Below are 16,691 nucleotides of genomic sequence, written 5' to 3' on the forward strand. Positions count from 1 at the left end.
TAACATGCATACTGCAAGAGAGTAAGAGTAAGAGTGTAAATTATCTAAAGGTAATATTAACAGGATTGAAACAACCAACTTCCACCATGACATGAGGTGGAGTGGATCTGAACATGTATACCCATCAAATAAGACTGAAGCTGCCAGTATTAAGGCTCATTAATTGGAAATCTTTTACATTTTATACCATAGCTTTCTACTTCACAAACCATGTATCCGTTCATAAAAATTTTTAAAGTTAAGGGCTGTCATTGAATCAGGAGTAAACTCTTAACAAAAACTAAAGATAATGGAATACATATCTTTTATCATTAAGTTTTGCATAGAATTGAATGGAAATCAATGGCTGCATGAACTGTGGCAAAATATTTAAAAACCAAAAATGTGTAAGTGTATGATTTCTACCTCAGGAAACAACATCAGAACACACAGTTATTTGGTCTTTTAAAGGTAAAGTGTCTGACAAGAATATCAAAATAGAAGACAGGTCTGCTCCCTAAAAGAGATGCCAAAGCATCTCATTTGCCTGGTGGCGAATGAGATGCAGTCAGTCTGCCGTATAGGTCATAAAACCCACCTCCTCATTGTTAGTGGATGGGACATGGATAAAATTAAAAAGTCAAAATATACACAATTTTATTTTAATTGAAGATGGTTTTCTATCTTTTTTAGATAGTCCCCCTGATGTTGTTCAAATGATAGGTTTTGCTTTTGATTATTAATTTGATGATATAAAAACTGTGAAAGGTCATTATTGACAGCTGGGATGATCCCATTGACCGTGTGTATTGGTGGGACCATGCTCAATAGTTCAGATAATACAATATTCTGTCTTATAAAATGAAAAGTGTCCAATTCAAAACCAGTTCAAATAAATGCATTTTGAAGATGATGGGTGTTAATGAAGGAGTGTTTGGGAAATTTACAGGCTGCTAACCACTGTACCATGGTACCAGCTGGTATCAGCTATATATATTTGTCCTCACAGACTCCAACACAAGTAGGGTTGTGTATTATTATCTTTTTACCAGTGCCAGTGCTAAAATGATACTTTTCAAATAGAAAAATGTTAAAATGTAAGAACTGAAACACAAAACAATGGTTGACGATAAGAGCAGCGTTTTTATTTCTAATGGCAAATAGGAAGTTTAAATGTATAATACCTGTGAACAAAAGCATACTTAATATAAACATAGAAATGAGGGGAAACGTCTTGACAAATTTATATATATAAAATCACATCATAAATAATAACAACAGCTAACGAGGACTGAACCCTAATGCCTGGTACCATTATACCGCGGAGTGGGAGTTTCGACTATGAAGGTCCAAGATGGCCGCTGCATGTAGTAACAGTAGTGAAAGCTGTAGTATTGACCGCTGCCCCCCCCCCCCCCCCCCCCCCGCGCGCGAGGAAGCAACAGGACACACTTGCAAATGAGATTCAAACACTGTCGCCATGACAACGCAACTGTGGAAACTAAAAGGCAAAATGGTTGGTTGGTGATGAGCGAGGGAGAGGAGGTGAATAGAAAGACACAGACAGATGGAGATGGACCAATACTGATAACAAGGACTGTTGGTTTACCCTTTGTTCACACTGATTATTAAGTACCCTGTTTTTTACTATAATAGAAATACGAGATGTTATGGAGTGTAGAGGCAAAACCGTAACATCCCATGGAGTTCCCAGCCCATCCAGTTTTATTAAGACACTATAATGGCAAGGGCATTTGTATGCCAAGGGTCAACAGTTCCCTTATGAAACAACATTTAAATTCACCAGAAATTTATATTTGGATCTGCACAAAATTGCTCACACTCATAATTCTCAGTTCCCTAAACATGTCTAATTGTTTTCATCACGATCAATGAGTTAACGTACTGGATCCTTCCACCAAGCTTCAGGATAATCTGTCCTGTTGTTTTTTGAGTAATCCTGCTGAATAACAAACAAACAAATGCCAATGAAAACATAACCTCCTTGGTCTTCATCTCAAACGGAAGATTTTGGCTTGAGCATCACAGTCATATAATGTCTGCTTATAAACCTGCTTTAAAACATGGAGGTAGACAAGCAGGCAACAACCACGGCTAATTTAACCACAGCCAGTAAACACCTCCATGATCGTTACTGTGTTATTAGATGAGTCACGAAAAACTAACAAGACTCTTACAGTGAAAACTAAAATGCTGCTAAACTGACCAGCTGCGGGTTCAACAGCTGGTCTGAGGTCTGATCTGGCTGATGCATTCAGTAGGAATTATGCAAGTGGATGTTTGGCCGGTTTGTTTGCATCCAAACACACATCCCCACACACCCGGATGAAACAGATGAACCCACTGGCTAATCATTTTGAGCTTGTTTCCTGCTTTACCTCAGACAAAGAGCTCGTTCAGGTCTGGAGAATCCGACTATAAGATTACCATGCCGCTGTGACCCAGTTAAAGGGAAGCAATCCCAGATTTGTGTGGCTGCCATGGTTACCTGTAGGTGACAAACCAAAAATGAAATCTGTCATCCCCGACTCATTAAGGAAAAAATTTAAGGAGAGGGATTTGAGAAGTAGGATTTCTGTTATATAACTGGGCAATGACCTTAATAAGTTCGGAGATGTCCTGTTTGTCAAGACCAAAGACTTACACAATGTCACCGAGCTGTGTCGGACATTTCTGTGTGTTGAGTGGGAGACAGACAACCATGATATTGATACTAATGTAACTCTTGCTAATCTTTGAATCTCTACAGTGGAGCCATTTTGAGTGCAACAAGCCTTTTCACTTACCTTCTGTTGACAGAGTGCTGTCAATGGTGGCATTTTTCCCTTGCAAATTAGAACTTTGCACAGACTTCCATTCATTCCGGACATCCTAACCAAAACTTTATCCCTAACCTTAATCTAACCACCACCCACTTATTACCGATAACCTTAACCAGGTCTAATTCATGCTCAACTCTAACCTTAACCCTAACCACAATAAAACATCTTACCCCTAACCCTAACCAGGATCTCAGAAATGACATTTGCCTCTTTAGGACCAGGCTCTTTTCCCCATGAGGTCAACTGTTCCTGACAAGGTCAGTGTTTCTACCTAAAGCACACAACTGATTAAGTGTCGGAAACATCTGCTTCTCATACTAGACATCTGCTTGTGGATGGCAACTTATCCTCACACTAGCGGGTACACCTCCAGATGTACAAGGGATACTGATCATGTTGTCCTGTGTTTGAAAATGTAAATGTAATGTTGCTGATAATTAGGGTTGCAAAATTCCGGGAATATTCAAAGTGGGAAACTTTCCATGGGAATTAACGGGAATATACGGGAATTAACGGGAATAAACGGGAATAAACGGGAATATACGGGAATTAACGGGAATAAACGGGAATAAACTGGAAATGTTGTGGGTAATTTATACTAACTGTATTTACCTTTTCATATACAGACATAAATATAAACATTTTGTTTTGTCATAGGCTGATTTGAGCCCTGAGGAAACTTTGGGCACTTGACTATATGCTTCTGCATCGTTGTGTCATTCTTAACATAGGTCTTTGCACAGTATTTGCAAATGTACACAGCCTTTCCTTCTACATTGGATGGGGTGAAATGTCTCCACACATGAGATAGTGCACGTGGCATTGTTCTGTAGAATAAGATGAGAAAAAAGTTTGTAAAAAAACGCTAATGCAATGCTAGAGATATAAATAGTTGGCCAAACAATTGGAATCTTCTGTAAACATATTTTACAATTGATGGATAAACTTCTGGAAATAGGCTAGATGAACAGATGAACAATCCTCAATCAGCATGCTAATATATTTTCCCTGGTAATATCATCGAAACTTACCTGACTAGTCCTGCACACTACAGCAGGCCTCAGTAGTCCTGCTGTAGTGTGAAGGATGCTGGGAGTTATCTGTGCATGTGATGGAAGAATGCACAGTGGAGGGTTGAAAAATCAACGTGCAGTGTGTGCTGCATTCCATACATCTTTAAAAGTTGAGATTTGAATGATGTTTTAACAGCTCAGCGTTTAATTTGCGTATTTTTTTTTTTTTTCAAATTCCCAAAATTCCCGAGCTAAACTTCCCGAGCTAAACTTTCCACCCCTTTGCAACCCTACTGATAATTCAGAGTTGGTTTGCAGTTTTTGATACAGTTCAAAAGGATAGAACCTGGCTGTCAATGGCAAAAAGAAATACTCATACACTGATGCAGGGAAAATAAAACAACATACTTTCTCCTCTCCTCTTCTAAGTACAATCTCTGAACACATCTTTAATATCTCTGAAAACATGCCTGTATTTCTCATTTTAAGACAGTGGGTTTATGTACATCATTTTTACCATGTTAAGATTATAAATGCTGTTGTTTAGTGTTGATTAAATGCTTGTCTATAGGTAGCACCAGTAACAAGTAGTCATGAATGAAATATAAATTATATCAATCAATGAAATGGATAATAACAGCCTCTCTAGCACCTACTAGTTGCTTTAGTCGGCCTCATCTAATCAATGTGTATGTGACATGTGACTTGAGCAGCAGGTGGCGGTAGTGCGTCACAGCCTTTCATGTCAGCTTCAAGCGAAGAAGTTTGAAACGTAGAAGAAGGAGGAACATGTGATACGCACATACTGGAAGCAAGATGGCGGTGGTAGTGCGGAGCTTGCAAGACCAGCTCGAAAAAGCCAAGGAAAGCTTGAAAAGTGTGGACGATAATATTCGCAAATTAACCGGACGTGACCCCAATGAATCGAGGTAAAATTCCAGTGATCTTATTTCGCCTTTGGCTTCTTTCTTGCTATAAGCTAAGAATATTGCTAGCGTCCAAACGACGCAGCTAGCATGAGTCGGTCAACTCGCTAGCTAGCACACACAGACAATCGTTTTTCCCCAGATTAACCTTCACTTATGTCCACACTGGGTAATTACACTTACACACATTACACTATCAAACATAGTAAACAAACTGTGAATGAAAAATGACTCTTAACTCCGAAGTAAAATGTGAATCAGATAAGTTGGTTGAGCTAATGCTAGGCCTCGAAGGAGGCGTTGTCTGAGTGTTTCCAAAAAGATATTAAGAATTTCTGCCTTTAACAACGAGGCGACACTTCAAAGGTGTTGTTCGCTTTTATCTAACGTCAGTGTTTAGATCCATGAGTGGATCCACCGGGTTGATTGTTGCTTGATCTGTTCTCTGTTTTGTTTTCAGACCGGGACAGATCCGTCGGCTCGGCGGCCCCATGGCAGGCCCCGGTGGAGGAGGAGGTAGAGGCAGAGGAATCAACCTGCTCAGGTAAAGCTTGGCTCTGGATGGTCAATGTCTACAATAAAAACAACACAGCTGGAACTGGCAGTGGTGTAGACTTGTTTTATAGCCCTTTTATGGTTATAAGACTAATAGTTGACAGAATTATAAACAGACTCACAATCACCATAAAATGGATTCTAAAGGGATTTTGAATCAACTGTGTACATAAACAAAAATGGAGCATTGTGATTTTCTATAGATCTCTTTACATGGCCGTACCTCATAAACTGGCAACTAGAATGTCATTCAGTAATGTTTATACCTTCAGTCTCTTAAAATTAAATTTAGTGCTGCCAAATTCCACACTCAAAAATATCGGCCCTCTAAATATGCCCAATTTCTTCCCCCACCAAGATCCATTTGTTTTTTTCCTGTGAAATATTGAACCTCAGTGTAAAGAAAAACATCAACTTTCCCCCCCAGATCCTTATCTTTACCAAACATCATATAGGTTATTTCCTGACCCTTGCCACATCCTTCCACCAAGTCAGGACTTTCTCTGCGCAGATGCTTTCACAACAGCTAAATATCAATTCTGCAATGGAGATCACATTGATACTAGCGTTGGCCCTTCTCACCACAAACTAGACATCCTCGATGGTGTCTTGTACATTTGTCACCGCATTTTTATCCGCATATCGAACAATGACACACTTTCATTTGTCTGGACACACTGGATTTGAAATCAATCATCCAACCTCACTTCTAAACGTGGTCTTTAATCTCCTGCTGTTCTTTTTCAGGCGCAGTCTCTCGGAGATAGGAAGCGGCGGCCCTCCTGCCAAGCAGAGGGACATCGAAGGAGCCCTGCTGAGGTGAGCACCTCAACTTTACATACAAGGTGTAGCTGGGTATCGCCACTGATTTCCCAAATCAATTCAAATTTCCCAAGGTTCCGATTTCAGTATACAATTGAAATTTGGCTTCGATATGAAATAGATTTTCAATGGACTACAGCTGTAAACTGTGCAAGAAAACATCAAACCTCGCTGCATTATTTAATATATTATGGTCGGCCTGTCTTGATAACAATTATGTTTCATGATATTTTGTCCCAGTGATTATGATAAATTCTGTAATAGTCATAATTTGTAAACAATTTGGTAACATTGATATAATGATAATATTATAGCATAATATGATAAATCATTCAAAGACCAATGAAACTTGAATTATTAAGAATATTCCGGCAGACATTGGAGTAGGAATTAAAAGCTTTAAAATAAATAAAAAAACACACATAACCAAAACTATAAATAACTCGACTCTGTGAGAGGCGGTGGACTAGTGGCAGAAACTTGGACTATGGGCAGAAAAGGTCTCTGGTTCGACACCACGGAGAAACAACAAAAAGACCAATCTGTCCAAAAATCCAAGAGGATTCTCCCTACCCTGTCTAGTGCCCCTGAGCAAGGCACCTTACTCCCCTAACATCTGCTCCCCGGGCGCCGTACATGGCTGCCCACTGCTCTGTGTGTCCTGCACCAGATGGGTTAAAAGCAGAGGTTAAATTTCCCTCCTTGCATCAGTGTGCTTGTGCATGTCTGTGCATGTGTATGGGACTAATAAATGTATCTTAAAAATTTTAATCTGTTGCCCAAAATTGCTCTTGAATAAATATTTGGCACAGGCTATTTGTTACCAGCTTGTTAAACATGGGAGGATTGTATTAGGTCAGTGTTCCAGCGTTTCTTTTCAGTGTGAGCGTGTGTCTGTTTGTCGCTCACAAACAAACTATCACATAGTGCTTTTTGCACTATTACAATACTTATTGGCAACTAGTTATCATGTCTTCCGCTCCATGAAACGCATGTTAATGCTCAGTAGTACAGATATGCTACTTTAATGTATTTGCACACCACTAGATCCTTTTTGACTGGTCTGTAGTCATTAAGGTGGGACAGCGTGTTGCCAGAGTAACTGTGAAGCTGCTTTCCAGATACGACCAGGCCCTTGAACGTGGGTGGTTGAACTGCATTGCTCTCTCATTTCCAAAATATGTAAAAATTAACAAAATTAAAAGACATTGCTTTAATGTATTTGCATTTTAATAAAATGTGATCATTTTTTAAATGGGTATCTATGCAGCTGAAACGGGTAGCCTAGTGCATCCCACATTTTTCAACATAACATTTTAATATAACATTATAGGTCATTATGGCCTTTAGAAAAAATGTTTTTTTGGGGGAGGTGGGGTAGTGCACTACAGGCCCCTGAGACGCGGCTTAAGAGTTTGTCCTTAATGGAAAAACAATTCCCCTTACATTACTTTTATACTTTAAGTAGTTTTGAAACTAGTACTTTTACACTTAAGTAAAAAGCTTGAGTTGATACTTCAACATCTACAGAAGTCTTTTGAAACTCTAGTATCTATACTTCTACTTGAGTAATGAATCTGAATACTTTTGACACCTGAGTATGTTCTATAAAATTAAATGTAATGCTGATATGAGTAAAGATACCTCTTGTTGATGATGAATATGGGAATCTTAAACTGGTTTGTGTGGCTTTTACACTTCCTCTGGACAGAAAGCATTGAAAAAAAAATCCTGTTCTTTGATTTTGTCATGCTGCTGCTTCAAGGCTATTTTTTGTTTTCTTGTGAGCAGATCCCACCCCTGGCTATATTTGACTTTCTGACAGATGATATTAAGGTGCTATGTTTAGGTGATAGTTAAATATCAGTCTCTTATGTTGGTGTCTGTCTGCAGGCTGGCAGGGGACCAGAGGGCCAGGAGAGATTTGCGCCACGACAGCGACGCCGAGGATGACGATGATGTCAAAAAGGTAAGGAACACGTTGCTGTTTATTTGTGCAGCCTGTGGATATAAAGTTTTGACCGTGTCATTTTTTTCAAATGATTCCCTTAATACATCCTGATAAATATTTCATGTGCTGCTTGGTTGGGAAGCAGCAGCACTCCTTATAGACACTTTTCTGTAGCGAAGACTTGAGTTTGACAAAAATCCTGTGGTTCCGAAAATTTGAAACCAGTTTTTTTTTTATCAGGAATTGTTTTTTGATTCCCATTCGTAGTTATGACAATGAGTTTCTTTTAGATTTTGTTTTCTGATTTGACTGGTTATTTGCAATAACTTATTTGCAACTTTACAATGTCCACTCATTTTCAATATCAAAGGACCTCATACTGCTTAAACTGTCCCATTTTTGTATGTACCAAATATTTTGGTGAATTGTCTCTGGTTTTAGAGTTTCTTTTTTTATTTAGTTTCAATATCGACAATGGTAACAGCATAGTTTTTCCTGTTTTCTCCTCACTTCAGCCGGCGTTGCAGTCGTCTGTAGTAGCTACCTCCAAGGAGCGAACACGCCGAGACCTCATTCAAGATCAGACCATGGATGAGAGGGGAAAACAGAGGTAGGTCAACATGCTTTGAACAGGCTGTACATACAGATGCAATTTTTAACTTGAGATTAGTTTCGTCGCCCCTGCAAATAGTGGAAAAGGGGGAAAACATGTTAAATCAAAGGGTCAACACTGTCATTTTGTATCTGAGAATTCCATGTGTGTGTGATGGTGAGTTTGTTTTCCTTGTCAGGAATCGGCGTATGTTTGGCCTGTTGATGGGGACCTTGCAAAAGTTCAAACAGGAGTCAAACGTCTCTACAGATAAGGTGAGGAGATCTTTCCAGTTAATGTAGTTTTATGTGTGCATTAAGAATCATTCTTTGAGTTAGCAAATGTTATCCAACAAGGCAAAGACAATAACATGCCCCGAGACAAATTTTGTGTGATGGTTTCACTCAGTTACTGTTTCAGATGTTTTTTTAGTTACGAGTCACTGGACTTTTTTGGTGTTAAAGTGTCTGCTTTGATTTTTAGAAAATTAAAAGTAATTGATGTAAGAATGACCATAGTGCGTATCCCTGTGCTAAATGTGTTAATTGTAATGTCTCTATATTTTGTAAATCCCATTGTAAATCAATATTTAAGATACATTTCTGATTTACCCATTTTCACAAAACTATCTACAAATTTTTAAAACTGACTTTACACAAAATTGAGTAAATACGCTTGGTTGGCTTTCAATCATTGTTCTCGTCGGCTGTCGATCCATTTTAATTTATTTCCCTCTTATCTGCAGCAAAAGAGGCGCACAGAGATCGAGCAGAAGCTCGAGGTTCAGGCTGAAACGGAGAAAAAAAAGGTGGAGAATGAAAAGAAGGGGCTGTTTGAAGAGAGGAGAGCCAAACAGACTGAGCTGAGACTACTGGAGCAGAAGGTCGAACTAGCTCAGCTGGTAAGAAAGAAGAACAGAAAGTAAAATGGTTACTCAAGTTCTCTTGAGCCATTTTCAGTTTCATTGAGTGCCATTGACCGATTGTTTTCTTCTGACACAGGAAAATGTTGTCAGCTTTGCTATGCAATTTTTATTTCAGTCCAGGGACCATCTAAGAGCTTTTGTAGTGATAAAGAGCAGCTAGTGGAAAATCATTGTATTTGCTTAAGCAAGTTCACTGACTGTTATACAGTGTGTCAAAGAAAGATTTTACCATCTCATTCTTCCATCTACAGCAAGAGGAGTGGACCAGCCACAACAATCATCTGGTGAAATTCATTCGCACTAAGACCAAGCCTCACATATTCTATTCCCCTGGGAAAATGTGCTCCGCAACACAGAAACTCCTTGATGACTCCACCAAGAAACTAAATGGTCAGTAGGGCTGAAAGCATCTGTGTTTTGTACGTGCAGATCCGTTTGTGTCTTTACTACTGGCAGATGTTGGTCACTCTTTAACCACTGAATTTGTTTCTTTGTAGTTGTGTTTGAGGAGAGGCGTGAGGCATTTGCTGAACACCTCATTAAGATGGAATCGCGCCCCCGAAGACAACCAAACCGTGACCAGGACGGCAACACTGCGGCAGCAGGGATGGACCACCCAAAGGAGGGTAAGCCAGCAGGTCAGGTAGTCAAGGTTACAGGTAATAAGGGAGATGCAGAGATGGAGGAAGATGAGGAGGAAGATGAAGAGGAGGTTAGGGGAAAGGAGGGGGGTAGAAAGGTGATTGAGAAGGATGAGGAAGAGGAGATGGATGGGTTGAAAAAGGCACCTGAAGAGGGAGAGAGGATGGAGTTCAGTGAGGTGGCTAACAAGGAGATAGAGGAGGAGGAAGAGGAGGAGGGAGTTAATGGTAGCGGGGAGCAGAGGGAAATGGGAATCAAGGAGAAAAGTCCAGGGTCAGAGAAGATGGAGGTTGAGGGGAAGCAGGGGGACAGGAGGAAGGAAGAGAAGGGAAAAACAGTCAAACAAGAGCTCACAGACTCCCAGAATGAAAAGACCCTAGACACCAAGTCCTTTGAACCATCTAAAGCCAGCCAGGAGGCACCAGACACCAGCCAGCAGCCCCAGCCCAGCCCCTCTGCAGAGGAGCCAGCAGAGCAGCCCTCTGAGACCATTGGGGCCTCGCCTGCCCCCAAACTCCAAGCAGCCTCCACCATAGTGGGGCAAATAATGATCACCCCTTGCTTAGAGGTCCAGGACTCTGCAGCTGAGAACCAGGCTTCAGCGGAGAAATCACAGCTGAAAACCCCACAAGCACAGCTCGATTCCCAGGAGGTTCCAAGCACCACCAGCCCTGCACCCCCCAAGGAGAAAGATAGCAGCGGGAGAGGGAGGAAGAAGGAAAAGGAGCCGAAGAAGGGTCACAGCAAAAGCTCCTCCTCTTCCTCCTCCGGCTCATCCTCCAGTGGAAGCTCTTCATCTTCTTCTGGATCCTCTTCGTCCTCCTCGTCATCTTCGTCCTCTTCCAAAAGCAGCAGTCGCAGCCGAGACGGTGGTAAGCGCAAGAGGAGGCCATCGGAGAGAGGCGGGGACAGGAAAAAAGGAGAAGACAGGAGTCACCGTAAGCGGGGAGGGAGCAGCGGAGGGGGAAGAGACTCAAAGGCATCGAAAGAGAGGAGAAAGAGGAGTGATGAGGGGAGGGGCAGGTCGTCCCGGAGTGAAAGGGAGCATAAAGATAGAGACAGGAAGGAAAAAAGACGCTAATCTAGAAATCATTCAGCCTCTGTGCAGGAATTACAGCTCCAGTGATTTCATGCCATGATGGAAGTTTAACTGTTTATTATAATTTCACTTCTTTCACATAAAGGCCCAATGGTAGTTTTAAAGCAAGTCGATTTAAAACCAAACTGAAACATGGATGACCACTGCTTATTTTCCTCCAATCGTAAATTTAACTTACATGGTGCATCTTGCAGGGCTGCTCCCAGCGCTGTTTCTAATTGGGCTCCTGGCGACATAGATTTGAGGTAGGACAGGCGCAGTTGTAGTCATGTCATTTTAAACTTGATGATTCGTTCTCTTGGTCTGACTGGTGTTTTTATGGAGGTCTTTTTTGGCGCCACGCTTTTTGAACGTTTTCCTCTTCTTTTTTTTGTCATCTTTATCCTCATGCCATAGGCCGGGGTATCAGTGGTTATGCTAGCAGTAATCAGTAGTTGTGTTTTTCAAGTTAATGTGAAAACACTGTTAATCCCCATTTGTCTCCACTGTTTGATCGATGTCACGGCTGTTGTATCCTCATCACAGGGGTACACGTGTGATCTGCTTAAATAATGTTCTTGAATCTGTTTCTCCATGTTTCGTTTTTTTTTGCACCAACTGATGAAACGCTTCTAAATAAAGATGAGGTATTCGTGGAACTGTGTCTTGTTATATTTGAAATCAGTCATCATTTTCAATCAATTCATCAATAGGGTCTATATAAAATCTCTCAATGGTGAAAAAATATAATTTAGAGTCCTAGAATTCCACACTTAGTTTTAAAATGTTGAAACTAGTGAATGTTATTTTTACAATTTTGTCCGCTCGATACACACTGCATCATTAAGAGTCTGCAATTGCATCAAATTGTTTGATTAGTGTGACGCAATCCTCGGTAAGAAAGCGACATCGACTTCACAAAAGTATTAAACACCATTGGTTCACAAGCTTGTCACAGCCCATGTTTCTCTAATGTAAGCAATCTGACGCATTGGGAATGACAGAAGATGGAAACGTCAGGCTATAAGATCATGTTGATCTTAAATGAGCTGGTTTCAGCTGTGAAGATATTTTACTCTGGACTTAATTATTTGACCTGTTCAGCCCTGGTATTATCATCCGTCCTGAAAGATCTGACAAGTGGTCAACTCCAAGTATTGTGTCCTGAATGTTTCTCTGACCATTTGTGATCGGCTCTTCACTTCCCTGCTCAATATGCAAATAAACAAGCCATTTGTGTTTGCTAAGACCAAATTACGTTGTACCCAGTAAGTTTACAGATGTGGGCATGAGTAGAAATACTTTACTAATTTAGGAAAAGTATGAATCGTATATTTGTTGTGAACGAATAATGAACAAAAGGAAACTGAAAAGGGTCAAATTGCGTTTTGAGTCATTGATGTTTACACCAGGTCTGAACGGGTTATGTCATACGTATGGCCAAAATGCCAGTGTCAACTTTAATGCCATGTGTGAAATATTGAACAAAAATGTCCAAAAACCCAAAAATTATACAAGTCATCAGTTTAATAGAAAAATCTTACATTTATTAGGAAACTTTAAACCATAACCCTAAAAACATCAGGGATAAATTCACTAAGTAAAAACTGACTGATTAAAACAAAAGTGCTGCTGCTGTTTAACATTGTACCAGCAGAGGTCAGTTGAGAGTCAATATTATAATTCAACAACAAATAACATTTGTGTTCATGACTGGGGAACGGGGTTTTATCCTCAACTCTTATCTGAAACTGTGTAGAAACATGTGGATGTGTTTATCTCCATCCATTGGTTCTTTGGGGTTAAATCTTGAACGTTCCAACTTGTTGCTTGACTGTAGAATCTGCTGCATCAGTTCGCTCACATCTCATTCTGCTTTATGTCCTGTTGATATCAAACAGCTCGACCGTGTGTTCACTGCGGTTGATCTGCCAGGTCATTCTGCTCAAAATATCTGCAGGTTATAAACAGGAAATTAATATTATTGCATTCAGTTTAGCACTAGTTTCAAATAGTACCTGATTAGAGTTTAAGTGAATAGATCCCTTGGATTTAACAAATACAGAAATAAAATACCAAGCTTTATTATTAAAAGTATAATTTGTATGTCTGTTTGCTGCATAGATTCAATATAATTATTTCGTTGTTAAATGTTGGTATAGTTACTCAAATAAATCAGATATGGGTAGTTAGAGTTTGGTATGTCCGTTAAGTATTGGTTAGTATGGGGTCTTTGGGTTAGAGTTAATATTACCAAACACATACACTTGGTATATCAAATATGATGTGATAAGAATGATTTGAACTCGGTAGTAGATACCTGGCAACAAGACAGATGAGCAGGTTGAGGGCAGGTAGTTTCTCATCGTCCTGACTCTCCTGTGGAATCATGGGAGCAGGACACATTGTCAGGTCAAGTATATCACATCAAGAGTCAAATTCTGACAGGCCTTGCTATAAAGAGTATGTTCAAATAAGTTCTACAGAAACACTTCTCTTTATACAGAAATTCTGCAACAATCTGGAGTAAGTATTGTTATTATTTCTGCCCGATAAATGTCCTCTCTGACGAATAAAAGCATCACAGTGAGTAGCAAACACACACACTGGTGGTGCTACATAGAGGAGGGCAGTCGTACAGACGGAGTCGTACCAGCGTGCTGCGGAGCTGAGAACATCTCCTGGCCAGTTGTCTGATGCAGGAGTGGGCTTCAGGCAGTAAAGGCTTCTCCAGGCAGGACAACAAACCAAACAACCAGCGGCCCTGGAACAAACACACGGTCATCATGTTCTGATGCTTTATTTCTAACAATATTCTACTGAAGACAATGAGCCTAGTTTTCCACCTGAAAGACAACTAAGAAATGTGTCTATAGCATTGAACTGGACAAGACGCACAAGCCGACTGAAGAAGCTGGAGAATCAAAACCAAACTCACCAACTGTGGAACAAACTCTCTCTCCTCAAACCAACTGATGAGAGTCTCTAACACCATCAACACTGTGGACTGTCAACACACAGAGAGATGATAGAGAAAACATACAAATCAGACTGTTACACTGGTGAAGAGAGGGGGTGTCAGTTTGATAATGTGATTACTCACAAGGGGGGATATTTACCTGGTTGAGTCTGCTGACGATGCTCAGGAAGGGAGGGAATCCGACCTGAACAGAGACAACATCAGTCAAATGTAGTTCTTTACAATTAATCATAATTTAAACTCTTTATACACTTATCAGTACGTCACATTTAGGTATTATATAATTAATTATAAATTAAACTCTTTATACATTTATCAATAAACAAAAGCAAGAGAAGTGAAGCATTTTAATTTTGACCTTCAGGCGGCTGGCTGAACAAAATTTGGGATACAACTGTACCAACGTCTTTTATGTCAGGTTTTCCTTTAATAGTCAATAATATATAAATATATTATTTTTACAGTAAGGAGTCTCTATAGCTTTCTTCAAACAAACACATTCATACAACCTTGCTGTAGTCCAGTGCTGGTTCTGCATCTGTGTCACAGGATGACGTTCCCAGATAGATGACCTCCCCTAAACAAAACCTCTTCCAGCCTTCCTCATCTGTTACCTTTGGCTGTAAAACACACAAACTTTAATATTACATTTACAATAAGTTTCTTTTGCAGTTTGCCTCCTTTTTCACATGTGTACTGTATACGATTCTGCTCAAACAGAAGCTCCTGAGGGGAAGCATTCAAATTGATACTGTTTTAATGACTGGGTGAAACTCTTAACTCTGCCATCTCCTCACCATCAGCACATTGTCATCCAGAGACTGGCTGCACCAGTGATTTCTGTTCCTTGTGATGCTCTGAAAGCAAAATGCCGAACAGAGAAATGTTTTATCCAAACACTGAGCCACGTAACTTTTCTTATATTACACTTATCTACAATTTTTTAAAAATCCATCAAATGATCCGTGTTAAGACAAATAAGTAACTGACTGAATTAGTAAAAGGAGATACATTGGATATGTTCAAGTTTTGGACTGTTCTAGTGGTTTTACTTTAACCTTAAGAAAGACGTGGGAGGTGTCTCTTGTTTTACCTGTCTGACATCTGAGAAGTGACCGACTTGCTGCCGCTGCCAACTGAGACTGGGGCAGAAACCCATGGGAGCAGCATGGCAACCTGCCACCTGAAACACAGAAGAATATATCTGAGACACGTGAGGGGAAAGAATGTGTGCATTTCCTCACCTGATCTCATAAGTGCAAACATCATTCATGTGTTTCCCATAGCTCAGTGAATAATTAAAGAAAGAAGGCAGAATACTAGTGAAGTAGTGATTGGGTTCTACTTATAAGTTTATAAAATATACATATGTCTTAACACAGCAGTTGTAAAGTCCATTTTAAGATACAAACTGAAACTCAAAAACAAGTACAATGTACGCATAAGACAAATAAACAGTACATTTAACGTGTCATATTACACTGCAGTATCCAGTACTATGTTCCTTTCTGCACATAATCCTTTCCAGCCAGTGTGTTCATTTACTCACAGAAGCATTCACTGTTTGTTTCTTCTTCAGTTTCTTGGGGTCAATCTGAGCAACAACCACCTCTGGACATAATGACGCCTCCAACCTGACCAACAGGAAACACAATATTACAGCACAAACCTGGTTCAACATAATGCTCATAAATAATGTTATCAATTATGTAAACACTTTAAGTATCTAATATAACATGAATTTAGAAAACAAAACATGACAAAAAATTTGGACTCCTCTATTAAATCCAATCAAACTCTTCATGTAAAGCTCTAAATCTATCAGTGTGTGTGTGAAGGTATACACATCAACATCTATAGAGGCTTGAATACACATTTTGAACTTTTATTTATGTTCTCATGTTGGATATAAAGTTGTGTCTCCATCCATGTCCCTGTTGTGGAGAAGCACCAGGCGGCCTCACAGCAGCACACCGCAGGAGAGCGGCTCTCCTCCCCCGGAGAGCAGGAGGAGTCGGGATGGGGGGGGGAACTCACTGGACTTGTCGCATATACTCCTGTGGGTTTCTTGGAGGTCCCATCAGGTCCAGCTCCTCTGAACTGGCTCCGTACTCCACGTACAGCACCCTGGGCATCAGCTCCTCCGCGTCAGACTTCATCGCGTCACTGATCGGTGAACATCTACCGGAGGTTCTGAGGGAGAAGGTCCGCGGCTCGGGCGGAAGCGTCCAATCCCGATTTAAGAACCTGTCGTGACCCAAACAAACCACTTCTACCTGCAGACAACAGTTCGCACGCTACACGGCCATCTTGATTGTAAATGGGGAGCGACGCGTGACGTCGTCTTTGTGCGCGGGGCTGGTTGTCATGGGGATGAACGCCGCA

General features: G+C 40.4%; 2 protein-coding genes across 2 annotated transcripts; one reads left to right on the plus strand and one right to left on the minus strand.

The window, feature by feature from the left end:
* Nucleotides 1-4,625: 4,625 nt before the first annotated feature.
* pnn (pinin, desmosome associated protein) lies at nucleotides 4,626-11,985 on the plus strand. The gene is made up of 9 exons (XM_061082343.1): nucleotides 4,626-4,764; nucleotides 5,222-5,305; nucleotides 6,064-6,135; nucleotides 8,032-8,107; nucleotides 8,605-8,699; nucleotides 8,881-8,956; nucleotides 9,427-9,582; nucleotides 9,858-9,996; nucleotides 10,104-11,985. Exons 1-9 carry the CDS (start codon nucleotides 4,652-4,654, stop codon nucleotides 11,327-11,329), a joined length of 2,037 nt encoding a protein of 678 aa, XP_060938326.1. The 5' UTR covers nucleotides 4,626-4,651; the 3' UTR covers nucleotides 11,330-11,985.
* A 927-nt stretch (nucleotides 11,986-12,912) lies between these two features.
* Nucleotides 12,913-16,607, minus strand: gemin2 (gem (nuclear organelle) associated protein 2). Its single transcript, XM_061082861.1, has 10 exons — nucleotides 16,344-16,607; nucleotides 15,856-15,940; nucleotides 15,400-15,489; nucleotides 15,104-15,163; nucleotides 14,816-14,926; nucleotides 14,446-14,490; nucleotides 14,265-14,333; nucleotides 13,980-14,090; nucleotides 13,647-13,705; nucleotides 12,913-13,280 (listed from the first exon to the last, which is right to left on the minus strand). Exons 1-10 carry the CDS (start codon nucleotides 16,463-16,465, stop codon nucleotides 13,241-13,243), a joined length of 792 nt encoding a protein of 263 aa, XP_060938844.1. The 5' UTR covers nucleotides 16,466-16,607; the 3' UTR covers nucleotides 12,913-13,240.
* Nucleotides 16,608-16,691: the final 84 nt, after the last annotated feature.

Source organism: Limanda limanda, chromosome 12 (assembly GCF_963576545.1).
Source record: "Limanda limanda chromosome 12, fLimLim1.1, whole genome shotgun sequence".
NCBI classification, from domain to species: Eukaryota; Metazoa; Chordata; class Actinopteri; order Pleuronectiformes; family Pleuronectidae; genus Limanda; species Limanda limanda.

What these genes read in the sequence shown, in the direction of transcription:
- gemin2 (XM_061082861.1), bottom strand. Translation starts at nt 16,465, where the DNA reads ATGAAGTCTGACGCGGAGGAGCTGATGCCCAGGGTGCTGTACGTGGAG. An exon ending in AACAAACAGTGAATGCTTCT is followed by an intron (nt 15,490 to 15,855) that starts GTGAGTAAATGA and finishes TCTGTGTTTCAG; the next exon opens with GTGGCAGGTTGCCATGCTGC. An exon ending in CAGCACTGGACTACAGCAAG is followed by an intron (nt 14,491 to 14,815) that starts GTTGTATGAATG and finishes GTCTCTGTTCAG; the next exon opens with GTCGGATTCCCTCCCTTCCT.
- pnn (XM_061082343.1), top strand. Translation starts at nt 4,652, where the DNA reads ATGGCGGTGGTAGTGCGGAGCTTGCAAGACCAGCTCGAAAAAGCCAAG. An exon ending in AGGTCGAACTAGCTCAGCTG is followed by an intron (nt 9,583 to 9,857) that starts GTAAGAAAGAAG and finishes TTCCATCTACAG; the next exon opens with CAAGAGGAGTGGACCAGCCA. An exon ending in CTCCACCAAGAAACTAAATG is followed by an intron (nt 9,997 to 10,103) that starts GTCAGTAGGGCT and finishes GTTTCTTTGTAG; the next exon opens with TTGTGTTTGAGGAGAGGCGT.